This window comes from Rhinoraja longicauda, chromosome 34 (genome assembly GCF_053455715.1).
Source record: "Rhinoraja longicauda isolate Sanriku21f chromosome 34, sRhiLon1.1, whole genome shotgun sequence".
Classification (NCBI taxonomy): Eukaryota; Metazoa; Chordata; class Chondrichthyes; order Rajiformes; family Arhynchobatidae; genus Rhinoraja; species Rhinoraja longicauda.
The window spans coordinates 4,777,135-4,803,395 of NC_135986.1; the positions used below are offsets into that span (position 1 = coordinate 4,777,135).

Here is a 26,261-nt window from a genome sequence, read left to right on the forward strand (position 1 = left end):
CAGTTCATTGGCTATATTTAAGAGGGAGTTAGATGTGGCCCTTGTGGCTAAAGGGATCAGGGGGTATGGAGAGAAGGCAGGTACGGGATACTGAGTTGGATGATCAGCCATGATCATATTGAATGGCGGTGCGTACAGGCTCGAAGGGCCGAATGGCCTACTCCTGCACCTATTTTCTATGTTTCTATGTGGTGGAGCTGCTGCCTCACAGTGCCAGAGACCCGGGTTCAATCCTGACTACGGGTGCCGTCTGTACGCAGTTTGTACAACGTTCTCCCGTTGACCTGCGTGGGTTTTCTCCAGGATCTCCGGTTTCCTCCCACGCTCCAAGGGCATGCAGGTTTGTAGGTTAATTTGCTTTGGAAAAAATTGTGTGTGTGAGTGATGGTGCTCGTGTGATCGTTGGTCGGCACTACGGAAACAGCCTGTTTCAAGCTGTATCTCGAAACCAAACGACAAAAACTAAACAGTCAAAATGCCCACGCAGGAAAGAAGACAATTAGGAATAATCACAGCACATTTATTTTCCAGGAAAACAGACGACAGACATTTTAAGCCTCAGCAGCAGGAGACACTTTGGTACATGATCAAAATATACAAAAAAAAGCTTGAAATGTACACCAATGAATTTAATTGAACAAACATTCAGTTCGTTCGGATTTTTTTCAGGACGATTTGGATGGCAGGCTCTACCTCCCTCTTCCCTGAGTACACGGTCAGAAGTCGGATCATTTGTGATCTATCCAGTGAGCGACACGGTGGCGCAGCGCCAGAGACCCGGGTTCGATCCTGACCAAGGGTGCCGTCTGTACGGAGTTTGTACGTTCCTCCCCCCCCCCGTGAACTGTGTGGGTTTTCTCCAGTTCCCTCCCACATTCCAAAGACGTACAGGTTTGTAGATTAATTTTGGCTTTGGTAAAAAATGTAAATTGTCCCTAGTGTGTGTAGGATAGTGTTAGTGTACGGGGTGACCGCTTGTCGGCGCGGACTCGGTGTCCACACTGTCTCTAAAGTCTAAAAGTCTCTAAACTCTAAAGTCTGCTATTGTTACTCGATGGTCTCCAAATTTGAGGAAGGATATTCTTGCTATTGAGGGCGTGCAGCGTAGGTTTACTAGGTTAATTCCCGGAATGGCGGGACTGTCAAATGTTGAAAGACTGGAGCGGCTAGGCTTGTATACACTGGAAATTAGAAGGATGAGAGGAGATCTTATCGAAACGTATAAGATTATTAAGGGGTTGGACACGTTAGAGGCAGGAAACATGTTCCCAATGTTGGGGGAGTCCAGAACAAGGGGCCACAGTTTAAGAATAAGGGGTCGGCCATTTAGAACGGAGACGAGGAAAAACTTTTTCAGCCAGAGAGTTGTGAATCTGTGGAATTCTCTGCCTCAGAAGGCAGTGGAGGCCAATTCTCTGAATGCATTCAAGAGAGAGCTGGATAGAGCTCTTAAGGATAGCGGAGTCAGGGGGTATGGGGAGAAGGCAGGAACGGGGTACTGATTGAGAATGATCAGCCATGATCACATTGAATGGCGGTGCTGGCTCGAAGGGCCGAATGGCCTACTACTGCACCTATTTTCTGTTGACTACAGGCGCTGTCTGTACGGAGTTTATATGTTCTCTCTGTGACCGGGTGGGTTTCCTGACATTATAAAGACGTGCAGGTTTGTAGGTAGATTGGCTTCTGTAAATTGCCCCTAGTGTGTAAGGTAGAACTACAAATGCTCCTCGACTAACGATGTTTTGACTTACGATATTTCGACTTTACGATGGCGCAAAAGCGAGACACATTCAGTAGAAACTGTACTTCGAATGTTGACCTTTTCTCGGGCTAGCGATTCTGTTTTTCACTTTCAGTACAGTATTCAATAAATTACATGAGATATTCAACACTTTATTATAAAATAGGCTTTGTGTTAGATGATTTTGCCCAACTGTAGGCTAATGTAAGTGTTCTGAGCACATTTAAGTTAGGCTAGGCTTGGCTATGATGTTGGGTAGGTTAGGCGCCTATGATGATCGGTAGGTTAGGTGGCTATGATGATCGGTAGGTTAGGTGGCTATGATGATCGGTAGGTTAGGTGGCTATGATGTTGGGTAGGTTAGGTAGTTATGATGTTGGGTAGGTTAGGTGGCTATGATGATCGGTAGGTTAAGTGGCTCTGATGATCGGTAGGTTAGGTGGCTATGATGTTGGGTGGGTTAGGTGGCTATGATGTTGGGTAGGTTAGGTGGCTCTGATGATCGGTAGGTTAGGTGGCTATGATGATCGGTAGGTTAGGTGGCTATGATGTTGGGTAGGTTAGGTAGTTATGATGTTGGGTAGGTTAGGTGGCTCTGATGATCGGTAGGTTAGGTGGCTATGATGTTGGGTGGGTTAGGTGTATTAAATGCATTTTCGACTTACGATATTTTCGATTTACGATGGGTTTATCGGAACGTAACCCCATCGTAAGTCGAGGAGCATCTGTAGTGTACGGATGATCGTTGGCCGACACGGACTTTCAATCGATCAGTGGACATGATGACCATGACAGACACTGTGTTCCCCTGGGCCTGATCCTGTTCTGTTCTATCTACCATATGTCCTATTTAGGGGCGGCACGGTAGAGTTGCTGCCTTACAGCGCCGGAGACCCGGGTTCGATCCCAACTACGGGCGCCATCTGTACAGAGTTTGTACGTTCTCCCCGTGACCTGCCTGGGTTTTCTCCGAGACCTTCGGATTCCTCCCACGCTCCAAAGACGTGCAGGTTTGCAGGTTAATTGGCTTTGGTATAAATGCAAAATAGACCCAAGTGTATGTGTGTGTGTGGGATAGTGTTAACGAGCGGGGATCGCTGGGCGCTGTGGACTCAGTGGGCCTGTTCGTTGGGGCTGTATCTCTAAACTAAACTACAATACAGCAGAGTTGTGTCAGTGTTTGTTTGCACAGCTTTGAAGGGAACCAATGCTTCAAGACAAAGTTCACATTCAAGGCACCGATCCTTGTGTTGTAAGCTCTGTTCCATACAAGTTGCCCAATCTACTGAGTATTTCCAACAATCGATATCACCCCTCAATCCTCAACCACAGTCTTTAGCCTTTGAACCTCTTGAGTGTACGAATACCAGCATGGTTAGGCCACAGGGAATTTTACAATCAAATGGTACAATGTGCTAGTTTTTATATAGTGTTCTACATAATAAAAAGTGTGTTTGATTACCTGTTTATGTGCACAACTCAGCGAGTCAGACAGCATCTCCGAGTGAAGGAATATGTAATGTTTCAGGTCGAGAACCCTTCTTTAGACTATTCAGACCCAAAACGTCACCTATTCCTTTTCTCCTGTCAGATGCTGCCTGACCCGCTGAGTTACTCCAGTTTTTTTGCGTTTATCTGCGATTTAAACCAGTTTCTGCAGTTCCTTTCTACACAGTTGAAAGACGGCGACATGGATAGGAAAGTTTCAGAGGTATATGGGGCAAATGGTTAATCTTACGACTGATTTTTTTTCCCACTGATGTTTGGTTTCAATTTATCAATCAAAATTGATAAAAGATAAAGATAAAAAGCGGTGGTGGTACATGGATAGGACAGGTTTGGAGATTCTCCAGAGATGGTGCCTGTACACGCTGAGGTACTCCGGTAACTTGAGCCCAGTGGCCATGACGATTTCATATTGTGCGGTGGCGACCATTTTAAGCTGGTGGCACTCGTTTCCACTTGGAATACGCCGCTGCTCCTAATCGCATGCACCCACTGAGAACCGCGCCTTGCCAGACCCACCAGCAGGCTCGGCTCGCCTGGCCAGAGAGGAGGGAGTCAGGCGGAGGGGCGCGAGAGACAGTGCAGTGTCCCCGACAGTGGAGCGGGCCGCTGGAGGCCCCTGCGGCAGCCTGGGGCTCGGCTGGACCGGAAGCCGCTCCAAGAGGCCGGGCACGTGGACCGAACGCGGCCTGCAGCGGCGGAGGATACCAACGGCCGCGCCCGGCCCAGGCCGACCAGAACTACGGGCCTTCGTGGTCAGGTCAAGAACTCTGCACTTACAGCAACTGGGACTTGAAAATGGCTCCAAATCTGTTTCATATCTCAGATACAGATGGCATCTCAAATTTCACTGTACCTTAATTGGTACACGTGACAATAAATTGATCTTGAAATCTTGTACCACTGCGGTACACTTGCACTCTATCTAGAGATGCTTATCCAAGATGTATCTGAGTGCTTGTGTATAATGGTACTTGTATTGAACTGTGTACAAAACTGAACTTCACTGTACCTCGGTGCAGGTGACAATAAGGTGCCATCGTTCCAGTGGCTAAGTTTTCCCAAGATCCGGAAGCCAGCCAACACAGTTTGGGAAGGACAGACCATGTCAGGAACGGGAAGGCCGCTATCTTGCGTGGAAACAATCGCGAGACAACTCAGAAGGCAGTGGAGGCCGATTCTCTGAATGCATTCAAGAGAGAGCTAGATAGAGCTCTTAAGGTTAGCGAAGTCAGGGGGTATGGGGAGAAGGCAGGAACGGGGTACTGATTGAGGATGATCAGCCGTGATCACATTGAATGGCGGTGCGTACAGGCTCGAAGGGCCGATTGGCCTACTCCTGCACCTATTGTCTATTGAGAGAGAGCCCGCCGTTGCGATCTCACCTCAAGCATTGGCGGGTCCAAACTTGTCTCTTCAGTGTTCTGACTCGGTAGGATTGGGTTTAGGGTTTAACGAAGATTGGTCACCGGCGATTAGATTTGCCGGATAGCCGCTGTAACTGTCCTTTGCTCACCGATCGGCCGAGAGAGGGGTAGATCTTTGGCCAAGTTGGTGACCGTTCTCAACGTCCATTGTTGGTTGGGGAGCTCCAGAATCCCACGGTGCAACGGGGGCAAAATGGCCTGCGATATCCCAGAAGGCCGCGCGGACAGACGCCGACCGGCCTGTTTTTTTTCTTCTTTTTTCTCCTCCTTCTTCCCTTTCCCTTCAGAAGAACTTGTCGTCGATCCTGAAGTGGGGCTTGCTGACGTCGTCAGGGTTGAGGAAGACCGAGATGGACTTGCCCTGGTTCTCCGTCACCAGCTGCTGGAGCTTGCGGGCCAGCCCGTCCCCCTGCCCCTGCCCCGTGCCGTCGAGCTGCGAGGAGGCCGGCCCCGGCGAGGCGCGCCGCTGCCGAAGCTCCTGGGCCAGCTTGTTGGCCGCCTTGGCGTGCTCGATGGCGCTGCGCAGGTGCTCGGCGGGGTCGGAGCGGACGGAGGAGAGGCGGCAGGCCAGCAGCAGCACCGTGGCGTCCGACAGGTCGTCGAACATGTTGCACTGCGGTAGGAAGTAGTTGGGGCAGGACCGGTTGACCAGGCAGTGGGCCAGGTCGTCAAGGAGACCCAGCAGGAAGTGGGCCGCGTTGTCGGGCTGGGCCAGGAAGCTGGAGGGGAGGCGATCGCAGGCCCAGAGCATCAGGCTCCTCAGATGGTAAGGGCTGATGGCCCTGGGCCTGGACAGCAGCTTGACGATGATGGCCTTGTAGGCCTGGTAGGCCTGGATCAGGTGGACCGAGATGCACTTCTTCAGCTGCACCTCGCTGCGGGAGAACGCCAGGCGCCACTCGTTGTCCCGGCAGCCCTGGCGCGAGCAGGCCGGCACCAGGTAGAAGCCGCTGATCACCTCCTCCTCGGTGATCTTGCCGTCCCAGAAGTGGTTCTCCATCAGCCAGTTCTGGGCCACCGCCGGCCAGCCCTTGAAGGAGACCACGGGCACGATGTCGTAGAGCAGGCGGCTGCGGCCCACGGCCAGCACCACCGTGACCGCCGTGCCGTTCCGCGCCACCGCCAAGACCGCCGGCACGCCCCGCTGCGGCCGGCCGCGGATCTCCTCGATCACCGCGCACACCGAGCGGTGGAACCAGTCGGCCACCTTGGTGGGGGAGAAGTAGTAGCCGCCGCCGCCGCTGCCCGGCTCGCCCGCCTCCGTCTCGGTGCAGCAGTCCTTCCACCGCGACATGGTGGCCTCGCCGAAGAGGCGCAGGCTGAGCCAGGAGTGGCACGGCGGGGAGTGGCGCATGTCCAGCGTCACCGGCTGGTTGCGGTCGTGAAGCTTGAGCGCCGGCACCAGCAGGGTGAAGTCCACGTCGTAGTCCGTGCCCCGCGAGTAGTCCCCCAGCTCGTCCGGGTTCATGTCCACCACGCCCTCGCGCACGCCGCCCGACAGCAGCAGGTATTCGTTGGACACAGGCAGCTTGTGGTCCAGCTTCTGCACCAGCCCTGCAGGGGGGGGGCAAAGGGGAGCAACGCTCAGTTTCTCCGCAAAGACAATAGGTGCAGGAGGAGGCCATTCGGCCCTTCGAGCCAGCACCGCCATTCAATGTGATCGTGGCTGATCATTCCCAATCAGTACCCCGTTCCTGCCATCTCCCCATACCCCCTGACTCCGCTATCCTAAAGAGCTCTATCCAGCTCTCTCTTTAATGCATTCAGAGAATTGGCCTCCACTGCCTTCTGAGGCAGAGAATTCCACAGATTCATAACTCTGACTGAAAAAGTTTTTCCTCATCTCCGTTCTAAATGGCCACGAGTGGACCCATCCTCTCCACATCCACTCTATCCAGGACTTTCACTGTCCAGTAGTTGGTGTTTAGTTTAGCTGGCGTTGGATAGCCCCATGGTTGTTGGGATGAAGCTGTTCCTGACTCGTTCAGTGCAGGACCATCCTGCCTTCTCCCCATACCCCCTGACTCCGCTATCCGTAAGAGCTCTATCTAGCTCTCTCTTTAATGCATTCAGAGAATTGGCCTCCACTGCCTTCTGAGGCAGAGAATTCCACAGATTCACGACTCTCTGACTGAAAAAGTTCTTCTTCATCTCCGTCCTAAATGGCCTACCCCTTATTCTTTTTTTAAAAAAAATTATACAAATACTTTTATTCAGTAAACACGATCAAAACTGCCTTTGTGGCAGTTTACAAAACAACAGTCATCAATCTTAAAACAACATTGTCCTCATCAGTGTTACACTCGGCCTTCCGCGGCCACCAGCATTCACGGTAACATAGAAAATAGGTGCAGGAGGAGGCCATTCGGCCCATCGAGCCAGCACCGCCATTCATTGAGATCATGGCTGATCATCCACAATCAGTAACCTGTGCCTGCCTTCTCCCCATATCCACCTGATTCCACTGGCCCCTAGAGCTCTATCTAACTCTCTCTTAAATCCATCCAGTGAATCGGCCTCCACTGCCCTCTGTGGCAGAGAATTCCACAAATTCACAACTCTCTGGGTTAAAAAGTTTTTTCTCACCTCAGTTTTAAATGGCCTCTCCTATATTCTCAGACTGTGTGACCCCTGGTTCTGGACTCCCCCAACATTGGGAACATTTTTCCTGCATCTAGCATGTCCAGTGCTTTTATAATTTTAAACGTCTCTATAAGATCCCCTCTCATCCTTCTAAACTCCAGTGAATACAAGCCATAGAGTTGAACATTCGTACAGCGCGGAAACAGGACTTTCGGCCACATCTGGAGTATTGTGTGCAGCTTTGGTCTCCCAATTTGAAGAAGGATGTCCTTGCTATTGAGGCAGTGCAGCGTAGGTTCACCATGTTCATCCCCGGGATGGCGGGACTGTCATATGAGGAAAGATTGGACTATTCTTAAACTGTGTGGCCCCTGGTTCTGGACTCCCCCAACATTGGGAACAATTTTCCTGCATCGAGCTTGTCCAGTCCTTTTATAGTCTCTATGAGATCCCCTCTCATCCTTCTAAACTCCAGGCCTCCAAACCCCCGTGGGCACCGCGTGTGCGTGTTCCCTCTCCAGGGACACGCGGGCACGGAAGTAGGCCCGGAAAAGGGGCAGGCAGCCGACCCCTCTGCGGCCTTCGACCACCCGCTGCCTGGACCCGCGAGTGGCCATCTTGGCCAGGCCCAGGAGCAGACCGACAGGGAGACCACCCCCACCTCCCCCCCCCCACCCTCCACACACACACAAAGGGACCTGGAGGACTTGGCGCTGGAGAGCTTGACCGGGATGCTAAAGGACATGGGAGTTTGTACACCCTCCCCGTGACTGCGTGGGTTTTCACCAGGTGCTCCGGGTTTCCCCCCACACTCGACAGACTTTCAGATTAATGGGCTTCAGAAAAATTGTAATTTGTCCCTAGTGTGGAGGATAGTGTTAATATAGGGGGTAGACACAAAATGCCGGAGTAACTCAGCGGGTCGGGCAGTATTTCGGGAGAGAAGGAATGGGTGGCGATTCGGGTCGAGACCCTTCTTCAGACTTCAGTCTGAAGGGTCTCGACCCAAATCGTCACCTATTCCCGCACTCCCGAGATTCTGCCTGACCCGGCGAGTTACTCCAGCATTTTGTGTCTACCTTCGATTTAAACCAGCATCTGCAAGTTTTTTTTCTACTTAATATAGTAAGGATGCAACATTAGGTCTCCTAATTTGAGGAAGGACATCCTTGCTATTGAGGCAGTGCAGCGTAGGTTCACCAGGTTAATCCCTGGGATGGTGGGACTGTCAGATGAGGAAAGATTGGAAAGACTGGGCTTGCAGTCACTGGAGTTTAGAAGGATGAGAGTGGATCTTATAGAGACGTATTTATTCACAAAATGCTGGAGTAACGCAGCAGGTCAGGCAGCATCTCAGGAGAGAAAGAATGGGTGATGTTTCGGGTCGAGACCCTTCTTCAGACTGAAGAAGGGTCTCGACCCGAAACGTCACCCATTCCTTCTCTCCTGAGATGCTGAGTTACTCCAGCATTTTGTGAATAAATACCTTTGATATGTACCAGCATCTGCAGTTATTTTCGTATAGAGACGTATAAAACTATGGCTTAATGGCCTCCTCCTGCACCTATTTTCTATATTTCTCTGTTTCTATGTTAAACGAGATCAGTCTATGTGTAGGAAAGAACTGCAGATGCTGGTTTAAATCGAAGATAGGCACAAAATGCTGGAGTAACTCAGCGGGTCAGGCAGCATCTCGGGAGAGAAGGAATGGGCGACGTTTGGGGTCGAGACCCTTCGGTCTATCTTGGCACCATGTACAGCACGGATGTTGCGGGCCAAAGGGCCTGTTCCTGTGCTGTACTGTTCTATTTTATACACGTTCCCTAACAATCACAGCAGGGAAGTTATGTGAAGCTAAGTACTGGTACTTTCAGTTCCTCCCATCCAACTCTGCACAATTGCACAATCTAAAAGTAGATTACAGTTCGGGAAACTATAATTCCAATCACTCTTCTCCCCCAACCAGCGGTAGAGTTGCTGCCTTACAGCGCCGGAGACCCGGGTTCCATCCCGACTACGGGCGCCGTCTGTACGGAGTTTGTACGTTCTCCCCGTGACCTGCGTGGGTTTTCTCCGAGATCTTCGGTTTCCTCCCACACTCCAAAGACGTGCGGGTTTGTTGGTTAATTGGCTTGGTAAATGTACAAATTGTCCCGAGTGGGTGTAGGATAGTGTTGGTGTGTGGGGATCGCTGGTCGGCGCGGACCCTGTGGGCCGGAAGGGTCTGTTCCCGCGCTGTATCTCTAAACTAAACACCCAATGTACAGTTCCTTGGTGTTAATATAACCATCTGTCGTGGACCAGCCACAATGATGCGATGGGCAAGTAGGCACACCAGCACCTCCACTTCATCAGGAGACCCGGGACGTTAGGCATGACAGGAGCAGAATTAGGCCATTCGGCCCATCAAGTCGACGCCACTGTTCCATCATGGCTGATCCATCTCTCCTTCCTGACACCATTCCTCTGCCTTCTAGAAATCTTATTGAAACATATAAAATTCTCAAAGGATTGGACAGGCTGGATACCAGGAAAAATGTTCCCCATGTTGGGGGAGTCCAGAACCAGGGGTCACATAGTTTAAGAATAAGGGGTCGGCCATTTAGGACTGAGATGAGGAAAAACTTTTTAGATTTTTAGATTTTTTAGATTTAGTGATACAGCGCAGAAACAGGCCCTTCGGCCCACCGGGTCCGCGCCGACCAGCGATCCCCGCACATTAACACTATCCCACACCCACTAGGGACAGTTTAGTTTAGAGAGTTTAGTTTGGAGAGTTTAGTTTAGAGAGAGTTTAGTTTAGAGAGTTTAGTTTGGAGAGTTTAGTTTGGAGAGTTTAGTTTGGAGAGTTTAGTTTGGAGAGTTTAGTTTAGAGAGTTTAGTTTGGAGAGTTTAGTTTGGAGTTTAGTTTAGAGAGAGTTTAGTTTAGAGAGTTTAGTTTAGAGAGTTTAGTTTGGAGAGTTTAGTTTAGAGAGTTTAGTTTAGTTTAGAGAGTTTAGTTTAGAGAGTTTATTTTAGAGAGTTTAGTTTAGAGAGTTTAGTTTGGAGAGTTTAGTTTGGAGAGTTTAGTTTGGAGAGTTTAGTTTGGAGAGTTTAGAGAGAGTTTAGTTTAGAGAGTTTAGTTTAGAGAGTTTAGTTTAGAGAGTTTAGTTTGGAGAGAGTTTAGTTTGGAGAGTTTAGTTTGGAGAGTTTAGTTTGGAGAGTTTAGTTTAGAGAGAGTTTAGTTTAGAGAGTTTAGTTTGGAGAGTTTAGTTTGGAGAGTTTAGTTTGGAGAGTTTAGTTTGGAGAGTTTAGTTTGGAGAGTTTAGTTTGGAGAGTTTAGTTTGGAGAGAGTTTAGTTTGGAGAGTTTAGTTTGGAGAGTTTAGTTTGGAGAGTTTAGTTTAGAGAGTTTAGTTTGGAGAGTTTAGTTTGGAGAGTTTAGTTTGGAGAGTTTAGTTTGGAGAGTTTAGTTTGGAGAGTTTAGTTTGGAGAGTTTAGTTTGGAGAGATTAGTTTGGAGAGATTAGTTTGGAGAGATTAGTTTGGAGAGATTAGTTTGGAGAAATTAGTTTGTAGAGATTAATTTGGAGAGTTATTTCACAAAATGTTGGAGTAATTCAGCAGGTCAGGCAGCATCTCGGGAGAGAAGGAATGGGTGACGTTTCGGGTCGAGACCCTTCTTCAGACTGATGTCAGGGGGGCGGGACAAAGGAAGGATATAGGTGGAGACAGGAAGATAGAGGGAGATCTGGGAAGGAGGAGGGGACGGGAGGGACAGAGGAACTATCTAAAGTTGGAGAAGTCAATGTTCATACCGCTGGGCTACAAGCTGCCCAGGCGAAATATGAGGTGCTGTTCCTCCAATTTCCGGTGGGCCTCACTATGGCACTGGAGGAGGCCCATGACAGAAAGGTCAGACTGGGAGTGGGAGGGGAGTTGAAGTGTTCAGCCACCGGGAGATCAGGTTGGTTAAGGCGGACTGAGCGCAGGTGTTGAGCGAAGCGATCGCCGAGCCTGCGCTTGGTTTCGCCGATGTAAATAAGTTGACATCTAGAGCAGCGGATGCAATAGATGAGGTTGGAGGAGGTGCAGGTGAACCTCTGTCTCACCTGGAAAGACTGTTTGGGTCCTTGGATGGAGTCGAGGGGGGAGGTAAAGGGACAGGTGTTGCATCTCGTGCGGTTGCAGGGGAAAGTGCCCGGGGTTGGGGTGGTTTGGGTGGAGAAGGGACGAGTGGACCAGGGAGTTACGGAGGGAACGGTCTCTGCCGAACGCAGAGAGGGGAGGGGATGGAGAGATTAGTTTGGAGAGATTAGTTTGGAGAGTTTAGTTTGGAGATTAGTTTGGAGAGATTAGTTTAGAGAGTTTAGTTTAGAGAGTTTAGTTTCGAGATACAGCACTGAAACAGGCCCTTCAGCCCACCGAGTCTGTGCTGACCAGTGACCCCCGTACACTATCACTATCCTACACACTACAGACAATTTACAGAAGCCAATTAACCTGCACGTCCTTGGAGTGCGGGAGGAAACTGGAGCACCCGGGCGAAAAGGCACGCGGTCATGGGGAGAACGTACAAACTCCGTACAGACAGCATTCATATTCAGGATCGAACCCAGGTCTCTGGTGCTGTCAGGCAGCAACTCCCCCGCTGTGCCACCGTGCCGCCTCTAATATTGTGGGCCGAAGGGCCTATTGCTGTGCTGTATACTGTTCTATGTGTAGGAAGGAACTGCAGATGCTGGATTAAAATCGAAGATAGACACAAGAAGTTGGAGTAACTCAGCGGGTCAGGCAGCATCTCTGGAGAGAAGGAATAGGCGACGTTTCAGGTCGAGACCGAAAAGTCACCTATTCCTTTTCGCCTGAGGTGCTGCATGACCCGCTGAGTTACTCCAGCTCTTAGTGTCTATCTTCTGTTCTGTTCTAGATTGTGTTTAGAGATAACAGGGCGGAAACAGGCCCTTCGGCCCACCGAGTCCTTGTCGACCAGCGATCCCCGCACATTTACGCTATCCTACACACACACCAGGGACAATTTGCACTCGTAACAAGTCAATTAACCTACAAACCTGCACGTCTTTGGAGTGTGGGAGGAAACCGAAGATCTCGGGGGGAAAACCCACGCAGGTCAGGTCACAGGGAGAACGTACAAACTCCGTATAGACAGCGCCCGTAGTCGGGATGGAACCCAGGTCTCCGGCGCTGCATTCGCTGTAAGGCAGCGACTCTACCACTGCGCCACCGTGACCGCCCATTCTTTAGGATCACTCACCCAGCATTGAGAATATGAAATCCTTGGCCGTGTGTACTTCCAGTGCGCGCTGATCATCGAAGTCCCTCACCTCGTGCTTGCCGAACTCCTGGATCAGCTTGGTGATCTCCTCGATCCGAGCTCCCGAGTGGAAATCCAGGTCGTTCAAAGGCTTGGCCAATGCCGGCTTGGCGTTCGGCGCGGAGTCCCTGCCAGACGGCGCCGACAAAGCCGCCATTTCCTCACGACGTGGGAGTCAAACGCAGGCTGGGGAAGGGTCTTGACGCGAAACGTCACCTATCCCTTCTTTCCAGGGGTGTTGCTGCCCGACCCGCTGAGTTACTCCAGCATTTTGTGTCTATCGCAGGCAGAGGTGAAAGGGATTAAATAAAGATCTCGCTCAATGTCCTGCAATCATCTCAGGAATCCAGCGATAGTGGCAGGAATAGCTTTGGATTGAACTTAGTCCCAAAACCTTTAGACGGTTTCACTGAAAAGTGAAGAGTTTGCTTCTTTGCTGCTCAGGGCCACACAAGTACGGAGAATAAAAGATCTTCATCGGCAAGTCTAGAAGAAGAAAGACTAGAGGTTAGAGGGTGGTGCAGCGGTAGAGTTGCTGCCTTACAGCGAATGCAGCGCCGGAGACCCGGGTTCCACCCCGACTACGGGTGCTGTCTGTACGGAGTTTGTACGTTCTCCCCGTGACCTGCGTGGGTTTTCTTCGAGATCTTCGGTTTCCTCGCACACTCCAAAGACGTACAGGTTTTGCAGGTTAATTGGCTTGGTAAATGTAAAAATTGTCCCTGGTGGGTATAGGATAGTGGTAATGTGCGGGGATCACTGGTCGGCGCGGTCCCGGTGGGCTGAAAGGGCCTGTTACCACGCTGTATCTCTTAACTATACACTGGAATTTAGAAGGATGAGAGGAGATCTTATCGAAACGTATAAGATTATTAAGGGGTTGGACACGTTAGAGGCAGGAAACATGTTCCCAATGTTGGGGGAGTCCAGAACAAGGGGCCACAGTTTAAGAATAAGGGGTAGGCCATTTAGAACTGAAATGAGGAAAAACTTTTTCAGTCAGAGAATTGTGAATCTGTGGAATTCTCTGCCTCAGAAGGCAGTGGAGGCCAATTCTCTGAATGCATTCAAGAGAGAGCTGGATAGAGCTCTTAAGGATAGCGGAGTCAGGGGGTACGGGGAGAAGGCAGGAACGGGGTACTGATTGAGAATGATCAGCCATGATCACATTGAATGGCGGTGCTGGCTCGAAGGGCCGAATGGCCTCCTCCTGCACCTATTGTCTATTGACTATTTGTATACCTATACACCTGCAACTCCCTATACACTGGGATCAGCCAATCATCCCTGTCCCTCCTGCAATTGGTCCAAAACGCTGCAGCAAGACTCCTGACAGGTGCCCGTAAAAGGGACCACATCACCCCGATTCTGGCCTCTCTCCACTGGCTCCCAGTACAGTACAGAATCAACTTCAAGCTCGTCCTATTCGCATACAAAGCCCTATCGCATCCCTCTCCCCATCAGAACTGCCCCCTCCATCCACTCCTTTAAGTCCAGGCTCAAACCCTATTTCTACTCCCTAGCGTTTGAGGCCCTCTGAGGGGGGGCGCTGTGAACTGTTTATGTATGTGCTGTTATGTTTGTGTGCCATTGTATGTTCGTTTCTTGGTACCTGAACTGATGTACAGCACTTTGGTCAACGTGGGTTGTTTTTTTCAATGTGCTATACAAATAAAATTGACTTGACTTGGAAGGCAAGCAAAGAATTTCACTGCGACTTGTCACATGTGACAATAAAGTGTTCATTCATTCATTCAGAAACAGATCTTAATTGAACTCAATAATATCAGATTCACCATCATCTTTAGACTTTAGTTTAGACTTTAGAGATACAGCGCAGAAACAGGCCCTTCGACCCACTGAGTCCGTGCCGACCAGCGATCAGCCCATACGCTAGCAGTGACCTAAACACACCAGAGACAATTTACAATTTTTTAGCCGAAGCTAATTAACCTACAAACCTGTACGTCTTTGGAGCGTGGGAGGAAACCGGAGTACCCGGATCAAAACCCACGCGGTCACCTGGAGAACGTGCAAACTCCGTACAGACAGCAGGGATCGAACCCGGGTGATGAGCTTCGTTATTTGTCCCAATGAAGGACACAAAGTGCTGGAGCAACTCAGCGGGTCAGGCAACATATCTGGAGAACATGGATAGGTAACGTTTCGGGACAGGACCCTTCTACAGACATTGTGGGGGGGGGGGGGGAAGAAAGAAAGCAAACAAAACATGTCAGGAAACAGCGTGGAAACATGCCCTTCGGCCCTGCAAATCCACATTGATCAGCGATCACCTATACACTAGTTCTATCCTACATGTACGTTGTCTAGATGTTTCTTAAACATGTACCTCCTGCAGTCTGGAATGTCCAAGGTGATAGCAGGCATGTAAGAGAAAGGTGGAATAGCCTGAAACGTGTTGCCTGGGGTGGTGGTGGAGGCAAATACGATAGTGGCGTTTAAGAGGCTTTTAGATAGGCACATGGATATGCAGGGAATGGAGGGACATGGATCATGTGCAGAAAAGGGAGATTAGTATATCTTACAAGTTCAAAAGACATAATCACGCCATTCGGCACATTGAGTGTACTCAACCATTCAATAATGGCTGATCTACCCATCTCATATGAGGAAAGATTGGAAGGACTGGGCTTGTGTTCACTGGAGTCTAGAAGGATGAGAGGGGATCGTATAGAAACGTATAAAATTATAAAAGGGCTGGACAAGCTAGATGCAGGAATAATGTTCCCAATGTTGGGCGAGTCCAGAACCAGGGGCCGCACAGCCTAAGAATATAGGGGAGGCCATTTAAAACTGAGATGAGAAAAAACTTTTTCACCGAGAGAGTTGTGAATTTGTGGAATTCTCTGCCACAGAGGGCAGTGGAGGCCAATCCACTGGATGGATTTAAAAGAGAGTTAGATAGCGCTCGAGGGGCTAGTGGAATCAAGGGATGTGGGGAGAAGGCAGGCACGGGTTACTGATTGTGGATGATCAGCCATGATCACAATGAATGGCGGTGCTGGCTCGATTGAGCTGAATGGCCTCCTCCTGCACCTATTTTCTATGTTTCTATGTTAAACCCACACCCCTGCCTTCTCACCGTAACATTTGATGCCCTGTCTAATCAAGAATCTATCAATCTCCGCTTTTACAATACACAATGACTTGGCCTCCACTGCCGTCTGTGGCAATGAATTCCACAGATTCATCGCCTTTTGGCTAAAGAGATTCCTCCTCGCCTCTATTCTATCTCAGAGGTAGAATAGACTACATCCCTACTTTTCAAAAACTTTACTAAATGCAAACTGCTGAGGCACGATCTAACTCAGTATGTCATTTTGTTCCACCCATTCCATGTTTTCTACAAAGTGCAAAAAACATGGGTGGGATATTTACATTTATACACCTAGTTGGATCATTTCCAACAGTGTTTAAGATTTTAGATTTTTTAGATTTAGAGATACAGCGCGGAAACAGGCCCTTCGGCCCACCGCGTCCGCGCCGCCCAGTGATCCCCGCACACTAACACTATCCTACACACACTAGGGACAATTTTTACATTTACCCAGTCAATTAACCTACATACCTGTACGTCTTTGGAGTGTGGGAGGAAACTGAAGATCTCGGAGAAAACCCACACAGGTCACGGGGAGAACGTGCAAACTCCATACAGACAGCGCCCGTAGTCAGGATCGAACCCGAGACTCCGGCGCTGCATTCGCTGTAAGGCGGCAACTCTACCGCTGCGCGTGAGGCAGCAACTCTACCGCTAAACGTGATCGAAAGATACAGCACGGAAACAGGCACTTCGGCCCCGAGTCCAGGCTGATCCTCGATCACCCGTTCAAAGTTATTACTAAGGTAGACACAAAATGGTGGAGTAACTCAGCGGGTCAGGCAGCATCTCGGGAGAGAAGGAATGGGTGACGTTTCGGATCGAGACCTTTCTTCAGACTGAAGAAGGATCTCGACCCGAAACGTCACCCATTCCTTCTCTCCCGAGATGCTGCCTGTCCCGCTGTGTTACTCCTGCATTTTGTGTCTACCTTCGATTTTAAACCAGCATCTGCAGTTTTTTCCCCTACACAAAGTCATTATTAGTTCTATGTTATCCCACTTTCGCATCCACTCCCTACGGACTAGGGGGCAACTTACAGATTGCCCTACAAGCCTGCACGTCTTTGGGATGTGGAAGGAAACCGGGGCACCCAGAGGAAACCCACGCGGTCACAGGGAGAACGTGACACAAACACAGACAAACACAGACACAGACAAACACAGACACACACAGACAAACACAGACAGACAAACACACAGACAAACACAGACACAGACACACACAGATGGAACCCGGGTCTGTGGCGCTGTGAGGCAGTGGCTCTACCTGCTACGCCACTGTACCGCGATGTTTAAAAGCACCAGTTTTAGTCACCTTAATGTTCTTTACAGCTTTAAAAACTTAGAACAATTGCAAGTAGACGATGAACAGGTTAATGGGTTTCCTTCAACACTTGCTAATCCCTTCCCCACACAGGTCCACTGGGACGCAGATAGAGACAGAGACGCAGACAGAGTTTATCCGCACCGTCTCGACCTGAAACGTCACCTATTCCTTTTTTCCACAGCTGTTGTCCGACCCGCTGAGTTACTCCAGCTTTTTGTGTCTGTCTTCGGTTTAAACCACCGTCTGCAGTTCCTCACTACATATTTCGTCCGCTTGCTTTGAAGAAGTCCTCCTCCTCTCTCCGCGAGAGTTCTGCACCACTGTCTCCAGCTGCTCCCCCTCTGTGATTCCTCCTGTTCCCCCGCTCTATGTCCACGTTTCAAACCAGCCAGCCTGAAGAAGGGTCTCGGCCCGAGACGCCACCTCTTCCTTCTCTCCAGAGATGCTGCCTGACCCGCTGAGTTAGTCGGGCTTTTTTTTGTCTACCTTCTGACCTCCGCAGAAGTCTAAAATGCTGCCAAAACTCGGAAGTAATCCTGGAGCCTGCTTTCAGCTGGAGCTAGGGATGGGCAGGGGAATCGTGGCTGGCAATGTTGGGTGTCAACAATAAAAACCAGACAAGCGACTGATTCAGCCATTCCCCCCCCCCCCCCCTCTAACATAGACAATAGGTGCAGGAGGAGGCCATTCGGCCCTTCGAGCCAGCACCACCATTCAATGTGATCATGGCTGATCATTCTCAATCAGTACCCCGTTCCTGCCCTCTTCCCGTACCCCCTGACTCCGCTATCCTTAAGAGCTCTATCTAGCTCTCTCTTGAATGCATTCAGAGAATTGGCCTCCACTGCCTTCTGAGGCAGAGAATTCCACAGATTCACAACTCTCTGACTAAAAAGGTTTTTCCTCGTCTCCGTTCTAAATGGCCGACCCCTTATTCTTAAACTGTGGCCCCTTGTTCTGGACTCCCCCAACATTGGGAACATGTTTCTTGCCTCTAACGTGTCCAACCCCTTAATAATCTTATACGTTTCGATAAGATCCCCTCTCATCCTTCTAAATTCCAGTGTATACAAGCCTAGTCGCTCCAGTCTTTCAACATATGACAGTCCCGCCATTCCGGGAATTAACCTAGTAAACCTACGCTGCACGCCCTAGTCTCATACAGCACGGAAACAGGCCCTTTGGTCATTAGGTCAGAAGTGATAGGAGTAGAATTAGGATTGAGTGGATGTGGAGGGGCGGCACGGTGGCGCAGCGGTAGAGTTGCTGCCTTACAGCGAATGCAGCGCCGGAGACACGGGTTCGATCCCGACTACGGGTGCTGTCCGCGTGGAGTTTGTACGTTCTCCCCGCGTGACCTGCGTGGGTTTTCTCCGAGATCTTCGGTTTCCTCCCACACACTCCAAAGACGAACAGTTTTGTAGGAAACAGGCTCACCGAGTCTGAAACCGACCAGCGATTCCCCGCACATTGACACTTCCACACACACTAGGGACAATTTACAACTTATACCAAGCCAATTAACCTACAAACCTGTACGTTTTGGGGGAGTGTGGGAGGAAACCGAAGATCTCGGAGAAAACCCACGCAGGTCACGGGGAGAACGTACAAACTCCGTACAGACAGCGCCCGTAGTCGGGATCGAACCCGGGTCTCCGGCGCTGTAAGAAATGGATATGCAACATTTCAGGTCAGGACCCTTCTTCGAAGTAAAAAGACAAAAAGCGCTGGAGTAACTCGGCCAGTTGGGCAGCATCTCTGGAAGACATGGATCGGCAATGTTTCTTGGCAAGGTTTGTAGGTTAATTGGCTTGGTAAACGTAAAAATTGTCCCTATTGGGTGGAGGATGGTGTTAATGTGCGGGGATCGCTGGGCGGCGCAGACCCAGTGGGCCGAAGGGCCTGTTTCAGCGCCGTATCACTAAACTAAAGGCCATTCGGCCCATCAAGCCAACCACAGTTTTCTGACTCACTTGCATGCAAACACTGGTGGCTTTGAGAAAACATTAAAGTCATCATAAACCTTTTTTTTAACTTAGAGATACGGCGCGGAAACAGGCCCTTCAGCCCACCGGGTCCGTGCCGACCAGCGATGACCACTATCCTACACACTAGGGACAAGTTTCAAACCGAAGCCAATGAACCTACAAAGCTGCACGGTCTTTGGAGTGTGGGGAGGGGAACCGGAGCACCCGGAGAAAACCCACGCGGGTCACGGGGAGGACGTGCAAACTCCGTACGGACGGCACCCGTAGTAGGGATCAAACCCGGGTCTCCGGCGCCGTGAGGCAGCGATTCTACCGCTGCGCCACCGTTCTGGACAAAAAGGGATGGGTGGCGTTTTGGGTCGGGACCCCACCCCGTGTCCGATCCTGCAGACGTTTGTTTGCTGTTCGCTGGAGATTCCAGCATCTGGAGTCTCTTGTTTAGTTTAGAGATACAGCGCGGAAACAGGCCCTATCGGCCCACCGGGTCCGTGCCGACCAGCGATCCCCGCACACTAACACTATCCTACACACACACACACACACCAGGGACAATTTTTACATTTATACCAAGCCAAATTAACCTACAAACCCGCACGTCTTTGGAGTGCGGGAGGAAACCGAAGATCTCGGAGAAAACCCACGCAGGTCACGGGGAGAGCGTGCAAACTCCGTACAGACAGCACCCGTAGTCGGCATCGCGCCGTATCTCCACTGCTCTGACTACTCATGCGATACAAAGTATGGAAATTGGATAAACCCGATTCAAAAATCACTGCTGATAAACTAAAGAACCAGAAAATCTTTGCCTCATGCTAAGATCTTTCTGCCTGAGTGGTATCTGATTATGAATGCTATGTCAGAGATTAACAACATCATGTGGTGCTTCAAGGCTGTGCCAAGAACGAACAGCCCTAAACAAACCCGACCTTTTCCATACACACTGATGCGTTGCAACAGGTGATAGCAGGTCCCTACAATTTGCCAGCAGCATAGCGAAAGCCTGGATTGAGTGGATGTGTAGGGGATGTTTCCACTAGTCTAGTTTAGTTTAGTTCAGAGATACAGCGCGGAAACAGACTCTTCGGCTCACCGAGTCCGCACCGACCAGCGATCCCCGCACATTGACACTTCCACACACACCAGGGGCAATTTACAACTTATACCAAGCCAATTAACCTACAAAACCTGTACGTTTTGTGGGAGTGTGGGAGGAAACCGAAGATCTCGGAGAAAACCCACGCAGGTCACGGGGACAATAGACAATAGGTGCAGGAGTAGGTCAAACCCTCTCCTTCGACAAACACATCAAACACATCACAAAGACAGCCTTCTTCCACCTCAAAAACATTGCCCGTCTCCGTCCATCCCTCTCCTCCACAGCTGCAGAAACCCTCATCCACGCCTTCATCACCTCCCGTCTGGACTACTCCTCCTATGGCGCACCCTCAAAAATCATCAGTAAACTTCAATACATTCAAAACTCCGCTGCCCGTCTACTCACCCACACCCCGATCCGTGACCATATCACCCCCGTCCTTTACAAACTCCACTGGCTCCCCATCCCCCAGAGAATCCAGTACAAAATCCTCCTCATAACCTACAAAGCCCTCCATAACCTGGCCCCATCCTACCTGACTGACCTCCTCCACAGGCACACTCCCACCTGCACCCTCCGCTCTGCCGCTGCCAATCTCCTATCCCCCCACATCCGGACCAAACTCAGATCCTGGGGGGACAGGGCTTTCTCCATCGCTGCACCCACCCTATGGAACTCACTACCCAAACCGTTAGAGACTCCTCCACACTCACCACATTCAAAACATCGCTGAAGTCTCACCTGTTCAGTACTGCCTTCAACCACTGAAGGTCACCTCACCTTCTGTCTCCTTTCTCTGTTCGTTTATTTATTTACTTATTTATCTATTTATTCATTTCCCTATGTTCTCTAAATCTCTGTAAAGCGTCTTTGAGTATATGAAAAGCGCTATATAAATAAATACATTATTATTATTATTATTATTCGGCCTTCGAGCCAGCACCGGCCATTCAATGTGATCATGGCTGATCATTCTCAATCAGTACCCCGTTCCTGCCTTCTCCCGTACCCCTGACTCCGCTATCCTTAAGAGCTCTATCTAGCTCTCTCTTGAATGCATTCAGAGAATTGGCCTCCACTGCCTTCTGAGGCAGAGAATTCCACAGATTTACAACTCTCTGACTGAAAAAGTTTTTCCTCATCTCCGTTCTAAATGGCCTACCTCTTATTCTAGTATAACAAAATAACTGCAGATGCTGGTACAAATCGAAGGTATTTATTCACAAAATGCTGAGTAACTCAGCAGGTCAGGCAGCATCTCAGGAGAGAGGAATCGGGTGACGTAGACCTCTTATTCTTAAACTGTGGCCTCTGGTTCTGGACTCCCCCAACATTGGGAACATGTTTCCTGCTCTAGCATTTCAACCCCTTAATATACTTATATGTTTCAATGATCCCCTCTCATCCTTCTAAATTCCAGTGTATTTAGGGCGAACGTACAAATTTCGTACAGACAGCATCCGTAGTCGGGATCGAACCCGGGTCTCCGGCGCTGTAAGAAATGGATATGCAACATTTCAGGTCAGGACCCTTCTTCGAAGTGAAAAGACAAAAAGCGCTGGAGTAACTCAACCAGTTGGGCAGCATCTCTGGAAGACATGGATCGGCAATGTTTCTTGTCAGGACCCTTCTTCAGACTAACTGAAAGCTGAGCATTTTTTTTGCAGCAACAGGTAAAATAAACATCACATAAAACACGCTCCCCATACCTCCACCTTCCCCCCAATTATGCCCAATTCATTTTTTGGAGGTTGCTGGTACAGTCATTCACCAAGTGTCACCAGGCTGCCACTGCAGAGGGGGGAACCAGCACCAAGCAATAAATGCAAGGCTCCAGATAACCTGGTGGAGGTTGGTGTGTCTGCTCTGTATGTCTGTCTATGTCTGTCTGCATCCCTCTGCGTGTGTGTGGCTCTCTATCTGTCTGTCCATCGCTCTCCTCTCTCTCTGTCTGCCTCTCTGTGTCGGTCTGTCTATCTCTCTGTCTCTCTCTGTCTGTCTGCCTGTCTCTCTTTCTCTATCTGTCTGTTTCTGTCCGTTTGTCTGTCTGTCTGTCTGTCTGTCTGTCTGTCTGTCTGTCTGTCTGTCTCTCTCTCTCTCTCTCTCTCTCCCTCCCTCATCCCCCTCTCACTCCCTCATCCCCCTCTCCCTCCCTCATCCCTCCCTCTCTCACTTCCTCATCCCTCTCTCTCCCCTCCTCCCTCACTCCTTCCCTCATCCCTCTCTCCCTCCCTCATCCCTCACTCTCCCTCCCTCATCCCTCTCTCCCTCCCTCCCTCATCCCACTCCCTCAGGACAACAGTCCATCCCGCTCTCCCCCCCTCATCCCTCCCTCTCTCCCTCCCTCATCCCTCTCTCCCTTCCCCTCCCTCATTCCTCTCTCCCTCCCTCATCCCTCTCCCTCCCCTCAGAACAGGCAGCCCCTCCCTCCCTCTCTCATCCCTCTCTCCCTTCCCCTCCCTCATTCCTCTCTCCCTCCCTCATCCCTCTCCCTCCCCTCAGAACAGGCAGCCCCTCCCTCCCTCATCCCTCCCTCTCTCCCTCCCTCACTCTCCCCCTCCTCCCTCCCTCATCCCTCCCTCATTCCTCTCTCTCTCCCTCCCACCCTCATCCATATCCCCATTTCCTCTCTCCCTCCCTCGTCCCCCTCTCCCTCCCTCACCCCCCCGTCCTCATCCATTCCTCCCTCCCTCAAGCAGCTCCCTCTCTCCCTCATCCCCCCTCTCCCTCATTCCACTCTCCTTCACCCCCCCTCTCATCCCTCCCTCCCCCATATCCCCCTCTTCCTCCCTCCCCCTCCCTCATCCCCCTCTCCCTCTCCCTCCCTCATCCCTCTCCCTCCCCTCAGGACAACAGGCAGCCCCTCCCTCCCTCATCCCTCACTCTCTCCCTCCCTCATCCCCCTCCCCTCAGGACAACAGCCCCTCCCTCATCCCTCCCCTCTGGACAACAGGCAGCCCCTCCCTCCCTCATTCCTCCCTCCCTCCCTCATTCCTCTCTCCCTCCCTCCTCCCTCTCTCCCTCCCTCATCCTCTCTCTCCCTCCCTCATTCCTCTCTCCCTCTCTCATCCCTCCCCTTACTCCCTCCCTCATCCCTCCCTCTCCCCCCTCCCTCCATCTCCTCAGGACAACAACCCCTCCCCCCTCATCCCCTTCCCCCCCCCCCCCTCACTCCCTCCCTCATCCCCCTCCCTCATCCTCCCCTCAGGACAACAGGCAGCCCCTCCCTCCCTCCCTCATTCCTCTCTCCCTCCCTCCTCCCTCTCTCCCTCCCTCATCCCTCTCTCTCCTCCCTCATTCCTCTCTCCCTCTCTCATCCCCCTCTCCCTCCCTCATCCCCCTCTCCCTCCTCATCCCTCCTCCCTCACCCCCCCTCTCCCTCCCTCATTCCTCTCTCCCTCCCTCCTCCCTCTCTCCCTCCCTCATCCCTCTCTCCCTCCCTCATTCCTCTCTCCCTCTCTCATCCCCCTCATCCCCCTCTCCCTCCCTCATCCCCCTCTCCCTCCCCCATCCCCCCCTCCCTCACCCCCCTCTCCCTCCCTCATCCCTCCCCTTACTCCCTCCCTCATCCCTCCCTCTCCCCCTCCCTCCATCTCCTCAGGACAACAACCTCTCCCCCCTCATCCCCTTCCCTCCCCCCCCTCACTCCCTCCCTCATCCTCCTCCCTCCCTACCTCATCCCTCTCCCTCAGGACAACAGGCAGCCCCACCCTCATCCCACTCCCTCCCTCATCCCTCACCCCCTCTCACTCATCCCTCTCTTCCTCTCTCCCACCCTCATCCCATATCCCCCTCATTCCTCTCCCCCTCCCTCATCCCCCCTCCCCTCCTCAGGACAACCCCTCCCTCATTCCTCATCCCTCCCCCACATCTCCCTCATCCCTCACTCCTTCCCTCATCTCCCTCATCTCCCTCTCTCCCCCCTCCCTCCCTCATTCCTCTCCCCCTCCCTCCCCTATCCCTCTCCTCCCTCATTCTCTCCCTTATCCTCCTCCCTCATTCTCTCCCTTATCCCACTCCTTCATCCCCCTCTCCCCCTCCCTCCCAACCTCCATCCCTCTCCCTCCCCTCAGGACAACAGCAGCCCCACCCTCCCTCATCCCTCCCTCTCTCCCCTCCCTCATCCCCCTCTCCCCATCCTCATCCCCCTCCCTCTCCCTCCCTCCCCCTCCCTCTCCCTCAAGCCTCTCCCTCCCTTTCTCATCCCTCACTCTCCCCCTCCCCCAAGCCTCTCCCTCCCTCATCCCCCTCACCCTCTCCCTCCCTCCCTCATCCCCTCCCCTCAGGACAACAACCCCTCCCTCATTCCTCATCTCCCTCCCTCATCCCTCTCTCCCTCCCTCATTCCCCTCTCCCTCCCTCGTCCCCCTCTCCCTCCCTCCTCCCTCTCCCTCCCCTCAGGACAACAGTCCCTCTCCCTCCCTCCCTCCCTCCCTCATCCCTCTCCCTCCCCTCAGGACAACAGGCAGCCCCTCATCCCTCTCCCTCAGGACAACAACCCCTCCCTCATCCCTCACTCCTTCCCTCTCTCCCTCCCTCCATCTCCTCAGGACAACAACCCCTCCCTCATTCCTCATCTCTCCCTCCCCCACATCTCCCTCATCCCCCTCTCCCTCCCTCACCCCCCTCTCCCTCCCTCCCTCATCCCTCTCTCCCTCCCTCATCCCCCTCTCCCTCCCTCATCCCCCTCCCCCCTCCCTCATCCCCTCCCCTCAGGACAACAACCCCTCCCTCATCCCCCTCACTCTCTCCCTCCCTCATCCCCCTCCCTCCCTCATCCCCTCCCCTCAGGACAACAACCCCTCCCTCATCCCCCTCCCTCATCCCCCTCCCTCCCTCATCCCCTCCCTCCCTCATCCCCTCCCCTCAGGAAAACAACCTCTCCCTCCTCCCTCCCTCATCCCTCCCTCATCCCCCTCTCTCCCTCCCTCATCCTTCCCTCATCCCCATCTCCCTCATCCCTCCCCTCTCCCTCATCCCTCTCTTCCACCCTCATCCCATATCCCCCTCATTCCTCTCCCCCTCCCCCCCCTCCCTCATCCCCCTCCCCTCCTCATGACAACAACCCCTCCCTCATTCCTCATCTCTCCCTCCCCCACATCTCCCTCATCCCTCACTCCTTCCTTCATCCCTCACTCCCCCTCCCCTCCCCTCAGGACAACAGACAGCCCCCCCCCCCTCATCCCCTCCTCCCCCCCTCCCCTCAGGACAACAGGCAGCCCCTCATCCCTCTCCCTCAGGACAACAACCCCCCCTCCCCCCCTCCCCTCAGGACAACAGACAGGCCCCCCCCCCTCATCCCCTCCTCCCCTCCTCCCCTCAGGACAACAGACAGCCCCTCATCCCTCTCCCTCAGGACAACAACCCCCCCTCCCCTCAGGACAACAGACAGCCCCCCCCTCATCCCTCATCCCTCCCTCCCTCAGGACAACAGACAGCCCCCCCCCATCCCCTCCTCCCCCCTCCCCTCAGGACAACAGACAGCCCCTCATCCCTCAGGACAACAACCACCCCTCCCCCCCTCCCCTCAGGACAACAGACAGCCCCCCCCCTCATCCCTCCCTCCCCCCCTCCCCTCAGGACAACAGACAGCCCCCCCCCCTCATCCCTCCCTCCCCCCCTCCCCTCAGGACAACAGACAGCCCCCCCCCCTCATCCCTCCCTCCCCCCCTCCCCTCAGGACAACAGACAGCCCCCCCCCCCTCATCCCTCCCTCCCCCCCTCCCCTCAGGACAACAGACAGCCCCCCCCTCATCCCTCCCTCCCCCCCCTCCCCTCAGGACAACAGACAGCCCCTCATCCCTCAGGACAACAACCCCCCCTCCCCCCCTCCCCTCAGGACAACAGACAGCCCCCCCCCCCCTCATCCCTCCCTCCCCCCTCCCCTCAGGACAACAGACAGCCCCCCCCCCTCATCCCTCCCTCCCCCCCTCCCCTCAGGACAACAGACAGCCCCTCATCCCTCAGGACAACAACCCCCCCTCCCCCCCTCCCCTCAGGACAACAGACAGCCCCCCCCTCCTCATCCCTCCCTCCCCCCCTCCCCTCAGGACAACAGACAGCCCCCCCCCCCTCATCCCTCCCTCCCCCCCTCCCCTCAGGACAACAGACAGCCCCCCCCCTCATCCCTCCCTCCCCCCCCTCCCCTCAGGACAACAG

At 52.4% G+C, this 26,261-nt stretch overlaps 1 protein-coding gene across 3 annotated transcripts in view; it reads right to left on the reverse strand.

The window, feature by feature from the left end:
- Positions 1-515: 515 nt before the first annotated feature.
- LOC144609669 (nucleotidyltransferase MB21D2-like) overlaps positions 516-26,261 on the reverse strand; it is a 26,442-nt gene continuing 696 nt past the window's right edge. The window contains exons 1-3 of one of the 3 annotated variants that reach the window (XM_078428172.1): positions 21,676-21,735; positions 12,512-13,057; positions 516-6,231 (exon numbers count right to left, since the gene is read on the reverse strand). In XM_078428172.1, coding sequence (XP_078284298.1) covers positions 4,961-6,231; positions 12,512-12,728 — 1,488 coding nt within the window. In that variant the 5' untranslated portion in view covers positions 12,729-13,057; positions 21,676-21,735 and the 3' untranslated portion in view covers positions 516-4,960. Of the gene's footprint in view, positions 6,232-12,511; positions 13,058-21,542; positions 21,562-21,675; positions 21,736-26,261 lie in introns of those variants that run through there. The other 2 variants (XM_078428171.1, XM_078428170.1) reach the window with 2 other exon arrangements.